General features: G+C 41.7%; 1 protein-coding gene across 8 annotated transcripts in view; it reads left to right on the top strand.

The window, feature by feature from the left end:
• The window catches only part of IKZF2 (IKAROS family zinc finger 2), a 134,883-nt gene extending 113,875 nt beyond the window's left edge, over positions 1 to 21,008 (top strand). For 5 of the 8 annotated variants that reach the window (XM_043525251.1, XM_007068304.4, XM_043525249.1 and 2 more), the window contains 2 exons: positions 4,514 to 4,657; positions 9,094 to 21,008. In XM_043525251.1, coding sequence (XP_043381186.1) covers positions 4,514 to 4,657; positions 9,094 to 9,818 — 869 coding nt within the window. In that variant the 3' untranslated portion in view covers positions 9,819 to 21,008. The remainder of the gene's footprint in view (positions 1 to 4,513; positions 4,658 to 9,093) is intronic. The other 3 variants (XM_043525252.1, XM_043525254.1, XR_006284877.1) reach the window with 2 other exon arrangements.
• The last annotated feature ends 1,133 nt before the right edge of the window (positions 21,009 to 22,141 follow it).

The raw sequence follows: 22,141 nt of genomic DNA, 5'->3' as shown, positions 1-22,141 counted from the left end.
TTTCATACAATGCACAGTCAGTCTGTGGAACTCTTTGCCAGAGGATGTTGTGAAGGCTAAGACTCTAACAGGGTTCAAAAAAGAACTAAGTTCATTGAGTATAGGTCCATCAATGGCTATTAGCCAGGATGGGTAGAGTTGGTGTCCCTAGTCTCTGTTTGCCAGAAGCTGGGAATGGGTGACAGGATGTATACCTTGATGATTACCTGTTCTGTTCATTTCCTCTGGGGCCCTTGGCATTAGCCACTGTCAGAAGACAGGATACTGGGCTAGATGGACCTTTGGTCTGACCCAGTATGGCCATTCTTATGTTCTTATCTTGACAGAGAAAAAGGCTAGAGAAATTCTTCAAAATAGATGCTTCATGGTTACTCTGTTTGCTTATTTAGGACCCCAAAAATAAGAGAGAGATGGAGTCCAGTCCTCTGCACCTCCCAAAAGTCAGCTTGACACATTACAGACGATGGGTCCTTTTATTCCTACATAATTGAGTAGAATTCGAGTTTCAGTGCTGACTCCAGGGAGTTCTTCTCACCAGGATCCATGAGAATTTTCCCTGTCATATTTTTTAATATCGTTAATGTGAGCTGAGCAAAGGAGGCTTAGGGTCAAGAGCCTCAGCTGATGTAAACCAGCATAGCGTTACTATTTCAAGCAACATTCAGGGACCAAAAAAGTCCTGAGTGACTGTTTTTACTTTCGTTATGCAGTGTTCTCTGTTGCTTGAATTATACACAGACTCTTATTACATGTGTGTGATTTCATACAACTAAAAAAACCCCCAAACTAAAAGTTGCTTTGAGTCCAGCCTTTTGATCTACAGTTCCCTTAGTTTCAAGGAAATGGAGGCTCTGAAGCAGTGTTCCTTGAACACTGTCTAGGTCTGTTTACTGAAAGGATGGGCTAACAAGATAGTGTTACTTTGAATATCCTCTCTTGCAAATGTCAGAGGAAACTCATCATCTTTGCTTAGGCTCCAGTTCAGGAAAGCACTTAAATGCCTGCTTAAGTCCATCCCCTCTCAGAAAAGCACTTAAGCATATCCTTTGCAGTACTTCGTCTTTGTTGAATAGAGATGCTTTGTGGACCTTGGCCTTAGTTTTGAGTGTGTGTTATCTTCCTTGGTTTGGTTTTCTATTTTATAACACTGATATTCCTCGGTGAATTATGTGGACTTTGGTTTTTGGCTTTTACTTAGGTATTGATTTTTTTTCCCTAAAATTAAAAGCAAATCCAAACAGGGTGCCTCGTGTTACAGCATATAGGAAATAGACATAATCTCTTGTCAGTTGTTTCTTAACATGTATGATGCATTCCTTTTTTTAAAGAAAAAGTCAAATAATAGATCTCGATTTTAAATATGTGCAATGGCATGATGTTCAGTTTCACCCTTCAAGTTTCCACTCTGGCAACATCTAACCAATCTAATCTTGATTTGCCTGTGGTTTAACAAATTCAGGGATTGGTTGTTTTTGTTGCTGTTCCTTTTTCTGAAATCTACATAACCAATCACATCTTGGCAATTTATCTTCCCAGTAACATAAATATTGGAGAGGGTCAGAAACAGTAATGTTTCCACTTGGAACTTGACTGTATTGGCAAAGGTCCCATGCCCTAGTCTCGTATTGAACCAGATAATAGTCGCCACGTGTTGTTAAATGTGGAGCAACCCTCTCTTACTATCAGTTTCAGAAATATGAAAGCAGGCACTGTATTGACTGTGATATTCCACAGAGGAGTCAGAGCAAAATCCTTGCTTAATTTATTAATCGTAAGGAATTTCGGTGAAGACTTCTCGCTTTCCATGGAAGAAAGAAGTCCAGTTGTACGTTGGTCAAATTTCACCTAGGACATTTCACATACCTTTATCCAAGACAGGGGTGTTGGCAGTTTTTTAGCTACTATTTAGCCTTTATATGATATATCAATGAATATGATGAGCCTGGGACTCAAGTGACCATTAAAGTCAATGGAGTCTTTCAGGCCTATGTGGATGCAATCCTGTGAAGTGCAGAGTGCTCTTAACACCCATTTACCATGGGACTGGAGAGCACTGAGCACTTCCCAGGATTTTCCCCCAAGAAAGTCTCGTGTAATGTATAGCAGGGGCAGACGGTCATCGGTTTATCTTAATAGAGGGTGTGATTCTGGCCCCATTGAAGTCAATGGGAGTTTTCCCACTGACTTCAATGGGGACAGGATTTCACCCGTAGTGTACATGGTGACTTTTTTTTTTTTTTTTTAAGCACAAAGAGCAGCTCGGCACCCAGTTCCCATTGAAAATCAATGGGAGTGGGTCTCCTTGCTGCCACTTGTGTCTTTGAAAATCTCCCCATGTTTTCAATACATCCCTAACTAGGCCTATTGTAGGTTTCTTTGGAGCAACCCAAGTGACCTAAGTAGTCTTCCTCAATCCAGTCTGCTGACTGTTACCCCAAGCCTTGAAGTCTGCACTGGTTATTAATTAGGTCACTTGCATGCCACACACCATTTTTGTAAACATTGGTTGCATTTTGTATTTGTGCTGTTTCTCTTCCATTATTTTCACTGGTGCCAGCAGGATTCCTTGGTAAATGAGAAATCATTGTGCTCCTCAGTAGGAGCATCCTGTACAAATAAAAAGGCAGCAGAGTAAATCATTTTACAGCGTATGCTGAATTCTGAGACTCAAAGCATTCAGCTTTCCCTAGCAGCACAAAACACAAATGGAATCAACAGAATAAACTGTCCCGTGTTCTTGAATGTCTGAGTTGAGAAGTTCACCAGAACTTTTATTTCGTAATTGCCGGGTATTTGCTCTTCTTTTTTAGTAGGCGAAGGCAATGCTTTTACTACCTCGTTTTAATGTGTATTGTGCTACCAAATAGCCACATGTTTAAGAATAGGAGATTCATTAGCACTGATGTCAGTGGAGTCACAGTGGAGTACTGCAGTGCTGAGTCAGGCCCAATCTTGCAGTCTCCACACACGCTACACTCATGCGTGAGGAGTACACGATAAAGTCCTTGGGAATTGAGTCTTAAGGAAGTTACCATGGTGTGAGGAAAAAGAAGGGAACAATACAAGATTTAGGGTCCAATCCTGCTCTCCTTATTCTGGCAAAATTTCCTTTGACTTCAGTGAGAGTTTTGCCTAAGTAAGGAGAGCAGGATGGGGCCCACAGGTCATACAGATGAGAGCAATTGTTTGCTCTGCCATTCCAGAAACCTGTTTTGGTTTGCTGCCCAGGAATCCTTAAGTATAAATCATAACCATAGCTCCTACTAACCTCCAACTAGCACAAGGACATTGATGGTTGAACCTTTTCAACCAAAGCTACCTTCTGTGAATGAATCTGGGACAATGAGTCTATTTGTTAGATTCAGTGCTATGGAACAATTGGAACAACTGGCATTGCCTTTTGTCATCCATAAATTCTTCAGCCTACTGCGATGAATTGGAATGATTCAGAAATTGTCGGCCTGATCCTCAGCTGGTGCCCGTCAGATAGTTCCACTGAAATTAACTTATCTTCTTGTGCTTGTAAATAAGAAGCCCCAAGAAAACCAAGTATTACTCAAGTATTAGGTGAGCGGTCATAAGGTTTGTTTTTTTTTCAGCTAGGCATATAAAAGTAGTTAGTGGTCCATGGAGTACTTGCTGTTCATGTGTTTCTGGTGCCTGCCCCTTATTTCCAGCGGAGAGAATCAGACCAGGCATGAGATGGAGGGTGAAATAAGCAATAACAGAAGGTGTCATTAACGTCTCTTTTTTGCTTCAAAGACAGCTGAAAATACATACCTATTTTCCAAGTATTCCTCTTCCATGTAAGTAGTTCCGGTAGCTGCCACAGGGATGTTATTCCGTGGGTAAGGAGGTTGTCCGTGGATTGCAAAGGGTGGGTAGATGTCCACAAGGTAATCTTGACATTCATTGGTGATTGAGAATGTTTAAGAACCTCTGTTTTATGCTATTCACCTGAACCGGAAAACTATGAGATGATGATCTTATAAATTAGATGCATTATGCCTGGAAGAGTAGCATGGAAAAAGGACATATACACTAAAGCCCATATTTTCAAAAGAGGACTTTGATTTTGTAAGCCTCCATTTCTGGGTGCTCAGCTTCAGTCAGAAGAGGCCTGAATCTCCATTGCCGTGCGCCTTTTGACATGGGAGCAAAGGGAGTATAAAATGCTATCAAGACAGAAGGATAGCAATTCACTCTCACTACGCACTGGTGTCACTGAATACACAAAGTGGAAGGCAACGGAGAATCAGGTCTCAAGGCTGATTTTCAAAAGTGCAGCGCACGTGACAGCTCCCACAAGGAAGCACTCAAAATCAGAGGCCCACGTTTGAAAATTTGGCCCTAACTGCTCAAACTTTAATGCTGTTTCATTGCCAATTGTATTCCTTGCACCTTGTTTCACTGGTATTTTAATATGCACTGTAGTCTACAGGGCTCAAAATAGTTAGTGCCATCTCTTAAGTGTAGACAGACCTGTCTGATGTGACTTTTTGGTTTTACGTAGTACCTCCTATGGAAGATGGTAAGGAACAAGAGCCTGGGATGGACAACAATATTTCTCTGGTGCCTTTTGAGAGACCTGCTGTTATAGAGAAGCTGACAAGCAACATGGGAAAGCGTAAAAGCTCCACCCCACAGAAGTTTGTGGGTAAGCTTGAGAGAGCATTTTTATTATTCTTAGTGAGTAGGAATAGGTTATTTGTTAACACCTAAGAACAGTCAAAAGATCAAAGGGGAAAACTGCACTCTCAGAATTGAGCATGATTGGGGAGGGGGGAGGGGGAAACAATTGAGAGATGATTAAATCAAAGCAGAAAACAACCTGAAAGCGGCTGGATTACAATATTGTCATCCCTAAAACTCATGAGTCAGGCCCCCAAAATCTTGAGATTTTAAATTATACCTTTTGGTGTTTGAGCCTTTAGGGTGTATTTAGGTCACATTTTCGAACTTTCAGTCATTGTGAGGGCTAGACTTACTTGTGTAGTGAAAGCTGAGATTCTCATGTAATCACCTGACTCCAGGAGCTGAAGGCTAAAAAAACACCCTCGAGACTTGTGATACAACTGTGAGAATTGGCAACATGGAAGTTGCCTCCCTGATACTCACGGGTGTGAAAGTGACATGTTGCAGCTTTTATTGAAAGAAGCCCCTATTCCAAGTGAAACAGCACATTTATTGATCCTTCAGAGCTCATACACAAGTTTTTGGGTTCAATACAGGGGTAACTGGGTGAAATTTAAGGACGTACAGTGGTATTTAGGAGAAGGTCATGAAAGCATACGCTTGAATTTTCCCATGCTGTATCTATCACAGCTTTTCTGCACTTTTGTGGTCAGCAGTCTCTGAGGAGCCTTGGTTATGGACCACAGTACGTGCGCTCTGACTAAAATTTCACAAGGAAGGGAAAGTGGTATGCTGCAAATGGTGCTAGTAATTGCGGAGAGAGAGAATGGTTGCACCCAGTGTTGAGGCACAGAAGTTCTTGAGAGATCTGTTGAAATAGTGGATGTATACAGAATAACAAATTGTAAGGAGAAGGTAGATAGAACACTTCTATTCACTTTCTCTCATAATACAGGAACGCGGGGGTCGTCAATGAAAATAAAAGGCAGCACGTTTAAAACGGATGAAAGGAAACACACTTTCACACAATGCAAAATTAGATAGTAAAATTCATTGCCACGTGATGTCACTGGCGCTAAAAACTAATCAGGATTCAAAAGAGAATTGGGCACTTGTATGGTTTACATAATATCCAGTAGAGTTATAGTAAGGATTAAATAATACAGAAGAGATAAAAACTCTCATGCTTCAAAGCATAAGCCGACCTATTGTTAATGGGAGTAAGGAAGAAACTTTTTCTGTGGTTGGGTTATTCCATAATTGCCTATGCAGGGTTTCTTGCACCTTCCTCTGAAGCATCTGGTACTAAAATATGATAGTGGCCTAGATGGAGCACAGGTCTCATCCAGTATTGCAGTTCTTATGTTCCTTGATCTGGCTATAAATATATGGTTTGTTTAGTAATACACAGTAAGATAATAAGGGATAAACTGTTTCATCTTTCAGTTAATGTAGAGTGAGCATAATTAGAATGAAAGATCTCATAGTCCTAAAGAACCTCAACAGATAAATCTGACAAGTTACTTTTCAATACTTATTTGACCAAGAAGAAATGATTTTAAAATGAAAGCCATGTTAACATGTGTTGAAATGGGTGTCAAATGTTTCTTTTGTATTGTGTGGCGCATATGGTGAATTAAAATGTACTGTCCCTGTACATTTTTGCATTATTATTTATTTTTGTATGTCAGGTCCTAAGCAATGCAGGTCCTAAGCAACTTGAGTGTTTGCTTTAAGTCTGGTGAAGTTAATAAATGAGGCATGTGAAAGGAACAAAAACGAGGTCTGAGGAGCTCACCACAGAGCAAGATAATAATCACAACTGGCAGCACTTTCAGCGCAAGGCTATGATGTCAATTTAGAAAATCCTGCAGTTGGTAAAGCCTAAAAAGAGACTTTTTGATGGCAACCAACAAACCTAAAACCTATTGCATATAATTAAGCCAGTCATTTTCCTGTGCTTTACCTCTCCTCATCCTGTTTCTCTGACATCTACATTGTTGAGTAAATGGCGTATTTTATGCTCCTGTTTTTTTGTTTTTGTTTTTAATTTGTGTGCTAAATTACAATGTCACTGTGGTCAGCCTTGGAGAACCATAGTAAGGCTCTGATTCACCCCAGGTGCTTTAACTTGTTGCCTGATTTGAAGCACACGAGTAATGCCATTGAAGTCTGTGGGACTATTTGCATACTTTAGATTAGGCACATACATAAGTAGTTTGCTGACTCAGGGTCTGAGTTCCCAAGCATAAGTGATGTGCGGACTCTGAGAATATAACCTAATTGTTCCATGTATAATGTAAAATCATTTCTCTTTATGTACATCATTTTAAGACAAGGCAAAGGGAGTGGAATATCTGGTATTAATTATTACAGGTGATAAAAATAAAGTGTTGCTATATTGAAAGTTACTGATGCTTTTCAGGAGAGTTGAGATTGTGCCTGTTTCTTTTGTGTGTATGCTTTTTGCCCCAGGCAGATTTTTCCAAAAATTGAAAGAGAAGTTTGAGGTTTTTAAGTTCCTGGACAGACAAAGTAGCGACATTTGTGACTGCCTGAATTAATTTATTTGCAGTGGTGAGGATACATGTGTTTCTGTCGGGTGATAGAGTGGGATGTGATGAGAGAATGAAAACAAACAAAGTTGTTTAGTTTATAAAATCCACTATCCAGTACCTTTAAAACATAACCTTAACTTTTCAACTAAAAAAACAGAAACAAAACTTTTTAAAGAGCTGTTAATTGACCTTCCCATTTATATGATGCCATACAATAATATAATTGGAAAAGAAGTGGGGCCAGATTCAGCCTAGGTATAATTAGAAGTAACACTGTTCATATCAGTGGAGACGTACCTTGTGTCAGAACTGAATTTGCCCCATAATTGGCATGATTCACCACTATGTTGTTCCATTTTTACACTGCTGTACCTCAACTGTTTTAACAGGGTCATACAAGTCTACATTTGGAGTAACACAGTGCTAAATCATACCTTATAGACTTGACTTATGTCAGCAAAAGTGATACTCGTTTAGCCTCTGCTGTGGATAAACTAAACTAATACATGTTATTTTTGTTATATCAGTAACCTGATATATAGAGACTGTGTTCTCTAAAAGAGATGTTTCTTTCTGCCTGAATAATTGAATGAAATGCAAAATTCAACCCCAACCTAGGACCTGTGGTTTCAGCTCAGCCTCCCACTTCCTGCATCCACTACTGCAGTCTATGGGCAGATGCAACCACCCTTCACCACCTCTGCAGGCCACTGCAGCTGCACACTTGTGGGTCTGGAGGTTTGTTAGGCCCCAGTATTGCTGTCCTGTAAGGCCATTGTTTAGACATCCCCCTCAATACAGCCTCACTGTGAGATGTGAGCCATGATGGGTGTCTCATACAGGTGCCTCTGCATCATGGCTGATTTAATCTTATGTTGAAAAATAAAACACCTTTGGCTTGATAGTCTGGTGATATAAACTGGTGTAGCTCCATTGATATCAATAGAATTATGTTCTTTTCCATCAGCCGAGGAGCTGGTCCCATATTTCCTCATTTGGAGCACAGAGGACATCATCTGATGGTTTCCAGCAGGTCTGGAATTCATACCAGCCATAGGCTTATCTAGAGTTAAGACTCAAGACTGCCTGCGCTGAGGGTGCAATTCCATCTCTGGGCAGATGGCTCACGTAAGACCAAAACACCATAAATAGAGCTGAAGTGGCACTTGAATGGTGCCTGGTGCTGTCTTTCTGCCCAGGGATGAATTTCACCCTCAGTCAAGAACACAGCCTGTCATCTGCAGGGGACCGTGAGGGATTTTTTTTTCTCCAGTGTATTCTGTGGTTTTGGGTTGGTTTTTTGGGTTAGTTTGATTATTGCTCACTCCTCTGAAGCATCAGAGATGGCCATGACTACAGATGGACACTGGGCTGAATGGGGTGGTGCTCTCAGGTGGTACAGAGCTTTTTTTTTTTTTTTCCCCCTAGGTGCTCATCTGGCTAGTTCTTGCTTACATGTGCAGGGCCTAACTGACCGCCATATATGGAGTTGGGAAGGAATTTTCCCCCAGGTCAGATTGTCAGTGACCTTGTGGGATTTTTGCCTTCCTCTGCAGCGTGGGGCAGGGATCACCTGCTAGGATGATCTTGGTATATCTCACTTAATCCTTTCCCTGCCACTGTAGAGGTCTAGGCGCTGGTGCACCTTGGTCCCTCCTGTTTTTTGCCTGTGGCCCACCATAGTTTAGTCCCCTGAGGGCTGTAATACCTTGGTCTAATTGTTGGGCTTAGTGTGGAGATGGTTGGGTGGTGTGTAATGGCCTGTGATATACAGGTCAGACTAGATGATCAGATGGTTCCTTCTTGCCTTAAACTCTGTGCCTAACACAGGGTTTTTCTCTGTTACAGTTGAATGTCTAGGTGACTTTCTTTTTCTCATTCATTTTGTTCTTACCTTTAGGTGAAAAGATCATGAGATTTGGCTATCCAGATATTCACTTTGATATGAACTTAACCTATGAGAAAGAGGCTGAACTGATGCAGTCTCACATGATGGACCAAGCCATCAACAATGCAATCAACTACCTTGGAGCTGACGCACTTCACCCCCTGATGCACCACACACCAAGCACAATTGCAGAGGTGGCCCCGGTCATCAGCTCAGCTTATGCTCAGGTCTATCATCCTAACAGGATAGAAAGGCCCATTAGCAGGGAAACAGCTGACAGTCATGAAAACAACATGGATGGCCCTATCTCCCTCATCAGACCAAAGAGTCGACCCCAGGAAAGAGAGGCCTCCCCCAGCAATAGCTGCCTGGATTCTACTGACTCGGAGAGCAGCCATGAAGACCGCCAGTCCTACCAAGGAAACCCTGCCTTAAATCCCAAGAGGAAGCAAAGCCCAGCTTACATGAAGGAGGACACCAAGGCTTTGGATGCCACAAAGGCTTCTAAGGGCTCTTTAAAGGATATCTATAAGGTCTTCAATGGAGAAGGGGAGCAGATTAGGGCCTTTAAATGTGAGCACTGTCGAGTTCTATTCCTAGACCACGTCATGTACACCATCCACATGGGTTGTCATGGTTACCGGGACCCATTAGAATGCAACATTTGTGGGTATCGAAGCCAGGACCGCTATGAGTTCTCATCGCACATTGTTCGAGGGGAGCACACATTCCACTAGGCCTTCTCATCCAAAGGGGACTCTTATGAAGTAGAAGAACTGCACATGAAGAAGTACTGCACTTACAATCCCACTTTTCATTGACCCACCTTTTTGTTGTTGTTGTTGTTTGTTGCTGTTGTTTAATTATTATTATTAACCTTATTGTATGGACCCAACGTCAGTCTCTCTGCCCAGTTTAAGAATGGAAGGAAGGAAGGGAAGGGATGAGAGAGTTTTGTGTTGTTGCTGTCATTCTGTTTTGGTGATCTGTCTTGCATATTTTGTGGGAATTGAAAGGCAGTCCATTTCTGTCACAGTTAGCTGTACATCATGTCATATGTTGGATATCGCTCAACTCTGGTAGGTGCTTTAAAGTCATAATGAGTTGCCATCCAATTGTAGATTAATAATTTCAGGCAAATAGGTAGAAACATTTCAGAGGAAAGCCCTTTCAAATGTATAGCTATGGTGGGGAAGATGGGGGGAGTGGACAGTTGTATTCTACAGAATGAACAATTATTTTAAAGCAAAACTCTTTTATTTTAGGGATTTAGGAGCACGAATCAAAGTCAATATTCCTTGCAAAATTACTTCCATGGGTGAGCTATGTCCATGGCTTCTGTGTTTACTTCCCCTGTGGAATGTGTAGAACATGTATGTAACACTGTACCATATAACAAGAGTTTAGTTTCATAAGTCTTGGGACCTCCTGTGGTAAGTTTGAGGTTCTGTGATGTTATTTTACTTAACTTATGAAGCACGTTTTTAGAATTGCTGATTTGCTATTATTCCATCATTGTGTTGACTCACTGGCTTCTTATAGACCTCCTAGTATCCATACCTAGTTAGTGGCACCATGTGTTTTTAAGAAACAGCATTTACAAATAACACTTTACCTAGCTTCTAGGGCAGTTGATATCCTAGGAGTGAATACAAATTCTGCAGTTTACTCAAGAGGTTCTGCTGCTGTGAGCTCCATTGACTTCAGTGGAATACTCTGAGCTACACCAGCTTAGGATCTGGCCCTAGCTAGCCACCTCTCCAGTGAATCCTTTGCTTTGTGATTTGTTGAATCAGTGACTACCTAGTATCCTTAATTCCTCTTTATTTTTTGGATAGAAGCCCTTGCAGATTTTGATGCACACCCTCTGCTCTAGGAGGTGTGAAAGCCATGCAGAAAAAGAATTGCTAATTTGATTTGATATCACTTCACGCTTTAGGAAAATGGGTACATGAGCTAAAGGCACTAAGGTTAGTTTGATTTAGTATTATTGACACTTACTAATTTCACTGCAGGGGGAAAAAAAAGCTGATGTGATCAGGCCGTTTAGGTACAGACCAAACAAGAACAATGCAAACTCTCTTTTTTTCCTTTTCTTTTTCTGACAATGCAAGACAGAAGCCCCAGACAAAATCCTGTAGGTTGAGTTGATTGCTCTACAAAAAGTAAGCTTAAACCCAACATGAAACCCAACTCTTTTTATATCAATCATTATTGAAAGTGAACTGCAAAAATAGAGCTTTAACCTGGAAACATTTGCACAAGTGCGTAGCCATTTTCCACGTGGGTACCTTGGTTGAGTTCAATGAGAACTTTTCACATGCGTAAAGTTACTTAAGTGCATACGCAATTGCAAGATGAGGCCATAATGAATCCCCATTTGCTCGTTTCAGTCTGTTTTTCTTATCTTGCCAGACCTGCAGCATTAGAAAGTAGGAGCTGAGTGGTATTGATTGAAATCTTTTTATGGCGACACACTTGGCAGTTAGAACCTGTGTTTAGAAAGGATACAGTAGATCATGGCCAGATTACCTGATGACTGTTTCCCGGCACTGAAATGCTATTAAGTAGGAGCTGGTAAAGTTTAGCAGTAGCCTATTAATTATAATACAGTATGGATAGAATTGTCCCCTTATGTAATGTGAGAGCTATCAAGGATGGGAAAGAATGGACTTTGAAGAGACAGATACAAAGAGCTGGTTCCAGCATTGTCCTTGACATCTTTTTTTCTTCTGCCCATATTAATTTTGATACAGATAAAGCTCAGGCAAGACTAGCTGCCCCTATTTCTCTCATTCTCTTGTGCCTGGCACAATCAGAGTAGCTAATATCCTGGTCATGACCACTGAACTCTTTCTTTGACTCCAAGGTTAGTTATTAAAGGGTATACATTCTCCTCTATTAATGGGAAAAGAAGGGAACTGCAATCAGCCAGGGGATGTGGAATAGGATAGCAGTTCCTCCTCTGCCCCACCTTTGCTCTGTAGGGCTGATTCTCTGTGGCTGTTGAGGTTGTGCGCTAGGAACAGAACTGAGAGATGGCTGTATTCTGTGACATCTTCCCCATGAAAACCCATGGGGATTACCTTGCTGGAGATGGCAGTGATCAAGTTAGCATTGTGTCCTCTGGGTTCCCCCTTCACACTCTGAAAACCCCACTGTCTGGGCTGGGGGTGCAGGGGCACGGTTTGGGCACAACCACAATGGCATAGCTCCAGAAGCAGCCATGTTCCCATTGTGGAGAGGGAGGAATAGGAAGCAGTGCATTGACAAAGGTATTATATGTGGTTGTCCCCACTCTTTGCCCATAACCTGAGATCCATGTGATTTCTCTCATGACGTGACCTGTCCCTTGCCTCCTCTGTAGAATCATAGAATAGAATAGAATCATAGAATATTATCAGGGTTGGAAGGGACCTCAGGAGGTTATCTAGTCCAACCCCCTGCTCAAAGCAGGACCAATCCCCAATTTTTTGCCCCAGATCTCTAAATGGCCCCCTCAAGGATTGAACTCACAACCCTGGGTTTAGCAGGCCAAAGGTCAAATCACTGAGCTATCCCTCTCACCCATCCCCAAAGTGACAATTGGGATGTTCCCTGAATGGTTTCCTGGCCCCATGTGGATTTTCCCTAGCTGTGGCGTGGTCTCCTCTCTTTTAAAAGGTGATCGTAAATTCTGCCCAACCATGACAGCTGCTTGAAGAACAATCTGTAAAATAAAAAGTTCTCGAAGTCGCTGGCCCCGTGCTGGGGGCAGTGTGGAGCATGGAAAGGCGTTGAGAAATGGCCTGCCTGAGCTGGCAAGAACGGAGGATGTCAAGCCCATTGCTGCACCTCTAAGGGAGTACAAACTGTGGTTGCTTCTGTAGCCAGGGTGACAGTGGGCTCCTTGGGATAGCTAGCACAAGGGCATAGGAGTGGGAAAGGAGTGGGAAGATCCCTTTGTGTACGCACCCAGGAGCTGGCCATAGTCTGACCCAGCGTGAGCTAGTACACTTCTTAATTGATGATGCATTCTCCACAGCTCAGTGTGTCTCTTGTCCCTTTCAGTGACCTTAACCCTTTTTTTTCCTCTTTGCAGTCAATGCAGTTTATAGGGTGCTATTCAAGAATCACTTGGCAGGTCAGTGCAGCTCTGTGAGATCAACCCTGAGTCCTGCCATTTTAGAAGCTGTCACAGGGAGAAGTGCATATTGGCAGGAACACCCCGTGACATAGCACTAGCCCCTAATACCACAGACACGCACAGAGAACATCTTTGTCATACTGGGGTTGTGCAGGAGTGACAGCATAATTTTAGTCATCACCTTTTGATAGTTGCAATTCCTGTCTAGATCAAAACCGCGGGGGGTGGGGGGAACACAATATGTATTGTCATTTTTTCTTAAAACTCACTGTTGTTTTTCATCTCTTCAGGGTGCTTTTAGGGGGAATGGTTTACTCAAAACTTGAACTGAACTTAAAGGTTTGGGCTAAATCTTATTTTAGCATAATCAGCAAATGCATGTCTATGGGGGATTACAGTAAAAAGAGTAGTACGCAGTCGATAATGTAGGCTCCAGTTCTGCAAGCTCACATACCAAGGACGACTCAATGGAGATTGCAGTGGGGTTCCTTACGGGCTCACAGGTCTGCCCACAAATCTGAGCCTGCAGGATTGGGACCTCAGATGATGATTTTTTCTCTTTTGCTGTTTGCGGATTTCTAAGAGCAGCTATTGACTTCATCAAATTCAATGGTTATTCAAAATTATTTACTAAGAAATTTCAGCAGTCTGGGGATTATCCCCTCGCAGAGCAGTTGGCTCCAAGTATTTGCGATTGATCACTAGCCATTTGTTCAAAGTATGTGCTAAAAGCTGGCTAGTTTTGGGTAGACATGCGTAAGTCTTTTGACTCAAAACTCGATTCCAATACTTGTGTTTAAAAATTCAGAATTTGCTTTCTGTGAGCATTTCCCGTATTTGGTTACAAGTAGCTTTTTCCTCAAATGTCCCTGCCAATAAACTCTTTACCTAGATTTGTAAGGGGGAAGAGAGCCAGATTCAGACTCGGTCTAAACTCGGTCTGCAAGTTCTGGTTTTGATATGACCCAGGGCTGGGTGCACAGTGCTTTCGTTACGATTCTGTCCATCATTGTGGCTAATGAGTTTTACAGCCAAAGCCCTTTTAATTGATTTAGGAATCCACAACTAAATATATAGGATTTTTGTATAAAACCAGCTCTTTACCACATACTTAAGGAGATTAAAGCAATTGCATTCTCCTTAAAAAGTGCTTCCATCGATGAAAGATGTCTCAATATTAACCTATATTGGGCTCTACTTAGAGAACCTGTTTTTGTAAATCACCCTGACTCTTACCTGCAGTATTAGCCTCTCTAACTTTAGGGCACCAGTCACAGAGTTCATACACCACCAAGTACAGAAATTCAACATTTGTCTAACTCTCCAAATTGCTGTTTTAAACGTGTGCTTTGCTGGACAGGGACTAGAATGCTCATTGCTTTGCAGGATCCAGTCTGAATGAAATTCAGTCCTTTGAAATTGGGCTTTTATAGGACTTAAGGGGCTGGCTTTCTGCACTTTTCTTATGGATGCACAGGGGAAAAAAGAGTCCACAAAAGAACAAAGAGCTTCTAACTCCAAAAAGTGATTTATTCCAGTTGTACCTACCAGAAGATTTGAAAGCTGAACTAAGGGCCTGAGTAGCAATTATAAGGTTCCATAGTTAGTTAACTTCCTTTTACCTCACTACTTAGAAGCAACTATTTCTTGTAATTTCATTTAAGATATGCGGGAAGAAGAAGGATAATATTTGTTAACAGAGTAGCCAATATCGCAGGCTCTTGCAAAAGTGAGATGAAACTGGCTCTGTTTTAGTTGGCTTTTATCTTTAGTTTTATATAGTCTTATTTTTTTTAAAAAAAAGTTAACATCCGTGATGATGTGCTGCATAAAGCATCTGGAGATTTATGATTCTGAAATCGTATATACACTGTATCATGTCATTCAAATAAGTTTTATTGTACACGTGCCTTTTTCAAATGCATTTTGAAAGCTGCTGTTTCACATCATAGCCTTTCACAATGCATTTAAAAGAAACACTAATGTTACGGAGTGGGACAGAGGAAGCTGGGGTTTCCCCTTGAGTAGGAAAATCCCTGAGTGGTGTAGCTGGCTCTACGCTACCTGGTCTTGGGAAAGGGAAGGGAAATGTCCAGGGCACAGTGTGCTCCAGCAATCCCCAGCTGGCAGGCAGCACTTTTTGGGGCCATGGATAATGGCCATAGTTTAGAAACAGGTTTCAGAGTAACAGCCGTGTTAGTCTGTATTCGTAAAAAGAAAAGGAGTACTTGTGGCACCTTAGAGACTAACCAGTTTATTTGAGCATGAGCTTTCGTGAGCTACAGCTCACTTCATCCGATGAAGTGAGCTGTAGCTCACGAAAGCTCATGCTCAAATAAACTGGTTAGTCTCTAAGGTGCCACAAGTACTCCTTTTCAGTTTAGAAACAGTTTCTAACGCTGCTCTAAACAATGCCAGGGGCTGAAAAGGTTCCCGCCTGCCCCTTGAACTTAAGGAGTTTGGGGCAGAAAGTTGGTGTAATACCGCCTGCCTCCTTTCTCTGCACCCCATTGCACCAAGGCTGCAAACTTGAGAATCTAACGCTCTGTGTGTTTCAGTGCTATATCGCACAGCATCAAACAGCATGATGGAATGAGAATATACTTTAAAGTAGTGTATCATTGCAAAAGTTTGCTTAGCTTAAAAAAAATAATAATACAAAAAAAAGGAGGGTGGAAGCTTGAAGACTACGGTACCACTGCTATGCCGATTGTTCAGATAAGATGAGAGAGTAAAACAAACAAAACTCATCTGTGAAAGGCATTAGGGAGTGTGATTTGTTTCTCAAGCCAGGCGGAGGTGTGTGTCATATTAGGGGTTTCAGAGTAGCAGCCATGTTAGTCTGTATTCTCAAAAAGAAAAGGAGTACTTGTGGCACCTTAGAGACTAACCAATTTCGTGAGCTGTAGCTCACGAAAACTTATGCTCAAATAAATTGGTTAGTCTCTAAGGTGCCACAAGTACTCCTTTTCATATTAGGGGTTGTATTAGCAGAATACTTTGGTGAAAAAATCAGTATTTTTTGGTACTTGCCTTATGGGACCGGTGACCTAGTTTTTGACCCATTCCTGCCACTTTCCCAACAGTTTACCCTGCATTGCTCTAGGGTTGGATTCTAGTCCCAGCACACAGCCTGAATAACTGAAGTGTGCCACAGAGGTCAGTAGGGCAGCAGTCCTTCCATCACACCATAGGGCTTTCCATAGCTGCGATGGTAGCCTCAGGGATCTGCAGCCCCCACGTACCACCCCCCCCCCCCCCCCGAAGGGCTGGCAGTTCCCATTGGAAACATGTAGACACCGATCTGCTGATCTACCCTGGCTCTGCCCCAAATCTCTCTGTGTGCTGGGACATAAGCAGGCCCCACACAGAATAAACACAGAGGTTCCCCTGTGGTCAAGACCCTCCATGCTCACAGTGGCTGGGTGGGAGATAAATAAAAGAGTTTGCCCCATATAGCAAATATTTGACCTCTCCTGGAATGTAAAGTTAGAGCCCTTACATCCCATCAGGAACTTTCCTGTAGTACTGTATAAAAAGAATATCACTTGGTGTTGTCTGAGCTTCATGCAGAACTTACATGATGCATTCCTGGGAGGGTATGATTTATTTTCCAATATTAAACTATGACACTTAAACTATGAAACGAGCACAATAGGCTCATGAGGTGGTAATATGCTAACTTTCCTCCACGCCGGGTTATTAACACTAGGCCAGTGTAACAATAAAATGATACCTCTATAAATGGGTAAATTGCTAAACCTTTCACTTGGTATTCATGGAAACATGTGTTCCTACCTCCAACAATTCACTCGCAGTCTTACGAGGGTGGAGAGAAGTAATCTCACACAGGCATTCCAATGGGAATAAATTCATCACCCTCTATCCTTATATGGGATCTTTTCCCTTTCATACATACCGTAGAACCTAGCTAATCTGCATACAAAAAGACTCTCTCTCTCTCGCTCAACAAAAATGTAACAGTAGGTTGCTGCAGTGAAGTCTATCATTACTCAAGCCTTCAATATTTTTACAAAAAAATACTATGCTGTATTTACTAGCACGTTCTGAAATATTATGAAGTCCAAGTGAATGACAGCTGTCAAGTTAAATGCTCAAAGCATGTTCTGAGGTGCTTTGGCTCTTTTTTTTTTTTTTTTTTTATATCGCTCACTTAGGGCCTAATCCAAAACTCACTGGGTATGTCTACACTGCAATGTAAGCCCTGGGTTAGTAGAACTCGAGTTAGCAGACTCTGGGTTTGTTAACCTAGGGCTTGAGTGTCTACAAGCATTTGTAACACCAAGTTAGACATGCGGCTCCAGAATCTACATTGCATTATGCAGCCTCATGTCCAACCACCGATATTCCAGACTGGAGGCATCCTCCCAAATTGTGGCTGCTGTACCACTTTGTTCATGGTGCAGTGTGGAAAAACTTGACTTTCTACCAGACTTGACTGGCCAAAGGACAAAGAAAGTTGGCCCATGGGATTGTGGAATATTTTGGCATACTCTCAGAGCATGAGTCCAATGGAACTGCATCTACACTACAAGGCAATAGGGCTTGAAGCCTGTTGATTCAGGCTTGGACCCTCCACCCCCACAGGCTTCTAGGACCCTGAGTTTCAGCCCAGGGTTTGCACAGTTTGTATGTAGACAAGAGTGGGGGGTAGGCTTGAGCCTGAGTTCAAACCCTGGGTTCACACTGCATTGTGGACATACCCGTTGAAGACAATTGAAAGGACTCCTTTTGACTCCAATGGGCTTTGGATGAAGCCCATATGCCTCAGTCCAACAAAACATTTCATCACATGCTTAACTTGAAGCACCTGAGCAGTCCCACTCAAGTCAATAGGCCTACTGGTTAAGGACTAAAGTTAAGCATGTGCTTAATTTCTTTTATTGGATGAGAGCCTTATTTGCTAACTTGTAAAGTTCAATCTCTCTCGTTGGGCCTCAGTCACTAGTACAAATTAGTGAGGTTCTACGGTAAATATGTATTCATTTAAATTTGTGTCCTAGACTTCACCCCATCCATGAATGACTAGTAGGCGGTACTTTTCATTGTGAATCAAATGGAAAATATGTAGGCCCAATGCAAAAGCAGAATCGAGAGCATGACTCCATAGTGGGAACTAAGGAGCAGGGAATTGGGCCATTTAGTTTTTACCTCAAGTGACATAGAGTAAGAAAAGCTTTGTGAAGGGGCAGAGATTACTGAATCCCCTACTATGCACTTACTGAGATTTGACATTACTTACTGGAAATGGATGTTCATTTCTGAACACACTGTAACAAGGGAAGGACTTTGGGTTATTTTTGTAGTAGTTCAAACTTCTGAAACTGTGATCAATTATTTGACTAATTGTCAAGCATTCTCAGAGCTTGAACATCTTCATTTCCTGTTTCATGTAGCAAAGTTTTTTCTTTATTGCTTTCTCTTCCCCTCCTCCTTCTCTTAGCTTAAAGACTGGGCCAGCTCTTATCTCCCATTGCTTTGGCCCATCTAGTTTATTATTATTTTTTCTGTTTGTTCGTTGGCTGTACAGGCTGTTTACATATTTTTGTACTCAAGGGTAGTTTTATATTAAAAACAGAGGGGAAAAAAAGAAAATATTTGATTTGAGAAAAAATATTAAGGTACATAATCTTTGTAACACTGTCAAAACTAGGGTACCTAAAGAGATGACTCCACACCTATGTACTTGTAATACTGTATATTTGCCTTCCTTTTTAGTCAGTTTTATTTTCGGGTTGTAATTTTTTCCTCTAAAATGTATATCTTTTTATGTGAGACTGGAAACTTTTAATGCAAATGTTTGGAAAGATTTAAAATTGTAAAGTAAAAAGTCATATAACTTTTTTTTTTCCTTTTGGAAAAAAATGCTTTAAAAGAAGTTTTGCTACTGTTGTATTCCAGGGTTGAGGTCACTGACCACAAAATTGCTCTTGATGCTTCATTCTTAGACCTTGCTTTCAGAACGTGCTTCTTGCAAACATGGAAGATTGCTTATATTACTCAGTTTAAAAAAAAAAAAAAAAAGACAAACAAAAACTTTTGGTTATTTTTCTGTTCAAGTGCAATATTTTCCTGACGTCTTAAAAATGTACAGTAGTTTCTTTTTCTTTCCTCAGTCAACACAAATTAAAAAAACCAAAATGCTCTATCTTAAATCCCTTAAAGGATAAGATTCAAATATTTATATACGTTAAAATTGCAAAGCAGACTGACAAAAGGTGAGAAACTAAAAGCTAAGGCTAAAACCGATTTTTTTATTCCCTGCTTTTGTTTGACATCAAAACATATACAATGGTTTGAACTAAGGACAGACATTTTATTGCCTCTGTTTCTCTTGTTCCTTTTTAAATACAGTTTTTCTTAAGAAAAGCACTTAACCTGGACATTTATAAAACACGTGGGGCCTGATCCCAAGCCTACTCAGTAGAAAGACTCCTATTGACTTTCATGATGGGCTTTGGATCAGACCCTAACCTCTTAGCTAAGGCAAAACTCCCACTGATTCCAGTGGGCGTTTTGCCTGTATAAGAAGTGCAGGACTTGAGACCAGAAGAGCTTCTTTAGAGCTGAAGTTGTCTTATATAAGTGTAGATGGGGCTTGTTTTACATATCATACATATTTATATCTAATTTTTAAATGTCTATTTCCCAGTAGACTGAAGCCGCTGTTGTGTAAATATGTATTTAGGTACTAAATAAAAAATCCCTCTGAGAGTTCTTGGACAGGCAGTTACAGTGCATGCACAGGAGCCACTTTTGTCTTTTCAATTTGTATTTAAGATGTTTCCTTATAATAATAGCAAGGGCAATCAGAGTTTATCATGCTCCAACCGATTGTCAAAACTATTTCCAAGACGCTTTTGAATTAAAAGAAGCAAAACACGTTCAACCTCGTGAGCTCCACAGGTTATTTTTCATGCTCGTAGGGCCAAATTCTGCTACTGAAGGCATTTTGAATAGCCCCTTACTCCACGAGGGTCTTGTTAAAGTCAATGGGATCATTCTTGGAGCAAGAAGCTGCTGAGCATGAGGAGGAGTGTCAGAATCTAACCCTGAAGCTTGGTGCATATGAATGCACCTTTAATCACTTCTGTGGAGTTCTACCCTGCTTACCCTAGGGCTGAATTTGACATCTGTCATTTAGGAAGAGGCAAACCAATTGAGTAGTATGGCAAACAGCTTTCCTCCAGGTTGAGTTCCAATTCTGTGCAGAAGTTTAAGCTCGTTTAAACCTCTAAACATCAGGGTTGAGGCCTGATTCAAAGTCATTGTGAATCTTCCTGCTGCCTTCAGTGGACTTGGGAATATGCCCTTATGACAGAAGTTCTGAAACAACCCTTACAACAGTGGTACCCGTGAGCCACTCTAATGCAAATCTATACACCCCTGCTAAACAGTTTTGCCACTGCAGACTGAAATATGGGACTTGTATTTTCTTTTCCTTCCCTTTAGCGTATGTGCATAATATGGTTCCATCATACCTGTGTGTGTGTATACTGTGTATGTGTGTGAGTGTTGTACAGCAATGTGAGAGTGCGAGTCTGTATGTGTGTATAAATACAAGAAGAAGCTGCAGAAACTTTGTAATACTTTGTGAAAAGGATTATATTATAAAGGTTTGTACTGTCTGAGTGCACAGCTACTGGAATAAACGTAGGGAATCTCAGGAACAAGCATATAATTTGTCCAAGACTTATTTCTTCTCAGAAGTGTAAGTGCAGTTTTTAATTCTGTATATTATTTAATATTTTACCAATAAAAATAAACTTCTGACATGAAAGGGTTTTCCATACAAACTTTCTGGTGCCATTGGTGTTCACATACATTTCTTTCCTACAACTGAAAACATCAATAGCCGAATAACCGTGTAGTAGGAATCACACACATGATGGTGAATCGTATTCAGTAATTGGAAAAAATTCTCATACGATACAGAAAACATGAAAAAGACTGGATGGGCTATGACACAGGTAACTACGGCCCTGCTCCAATGCCCATTAAAGCCAAGGATAGTCTGTCCATTGTCTTCAGTGCATATAGGTTTGGGCCACCTCTGTTCAGGGCTGTTCCCTTTGTGACAGGGTCGGGCCAGATGGCTATAGGAGAGTAATAGAAGGCAGATATATTAGCCCCAGGCTAAGTAGGTCCCTTTTCCCTGGGTAAGGTAACAGGGAAGGTTCCAGAACAATCAGGAACCTTCTGGAGACAATTAAGACAGGCTGATTAGAACACCTGCAGCCAATCAAGATGCTGCTAGAATCAATTAAGGAAGGCTAATCAAGGCACCTGGGTTTTAAAAAGGAGCTCGCTTCAGTTTGTGGTGTGCGTGTGAGGAGCTGGGAGCAAGAGGCACTAGGAGTTGTAGCTGTCGCACAGCTGTTCCAGGATGCACTCTAGACAGTTGTGTTCCACAGGGCCCTGGGCTGGAAACCGGAGTAGAGGGCATGCCCGGGTTCCCCCCAAATCCTCCCAACTCCTAGTCAGACACAGGAGGAGTCGACCTGGACTGTGGGTTCAGAAAAACGGCCAAGCTAAGGGCTGCCATGAAGCTCCAAGGCAAGCAAATCCGCCAGTAAGCTCAAGACCCACCAAGGTAGAGCAGAAACTTTGTCACAACTGGTGTCGGAAGTGGGATCTGGTGTCCACAGCGTGGCGGAAGAAGGAGGGTGTTTGGAAGGAAGAATAAAATAAAAGGGAAGAGGGTCTATTTTTATTTTTCTCACCACAGTGGAGGACGTAGTGCGGGCTCTGATACAAGCCACAGCTGCTCAGCAGGAGGCTACTCGTGTCCAGGCAGCCGCCCAACAGGAGGCAGTGCGGCTGCAGCAAGAGACTAATCGCCTGCTGATGGACCAGGCTGCTCAAGACCGGGCTATGTTGCGGGAACTGGTAAACCAGGTAAAGGCCTTTACA

Source organism: Chelonia mydas, chromosome 11, assembly GCF_015237465.2.
Source record: "Chelonia mydas isolate rCheMyd1 chromosome 11, rCheMyd1.pri.v2, whole genome shotgun sequence".
In the NCBI taxonomy this organism is placed as follows: domain Eukaryota; kingdom Metazoa; phylum Chordata; order Testudines; family Cheloniidae; genus Chelonia; species Chelonia mydas.
This window is presented reverse-complemented; position numbering and strand designations above follow the sequence as displayed.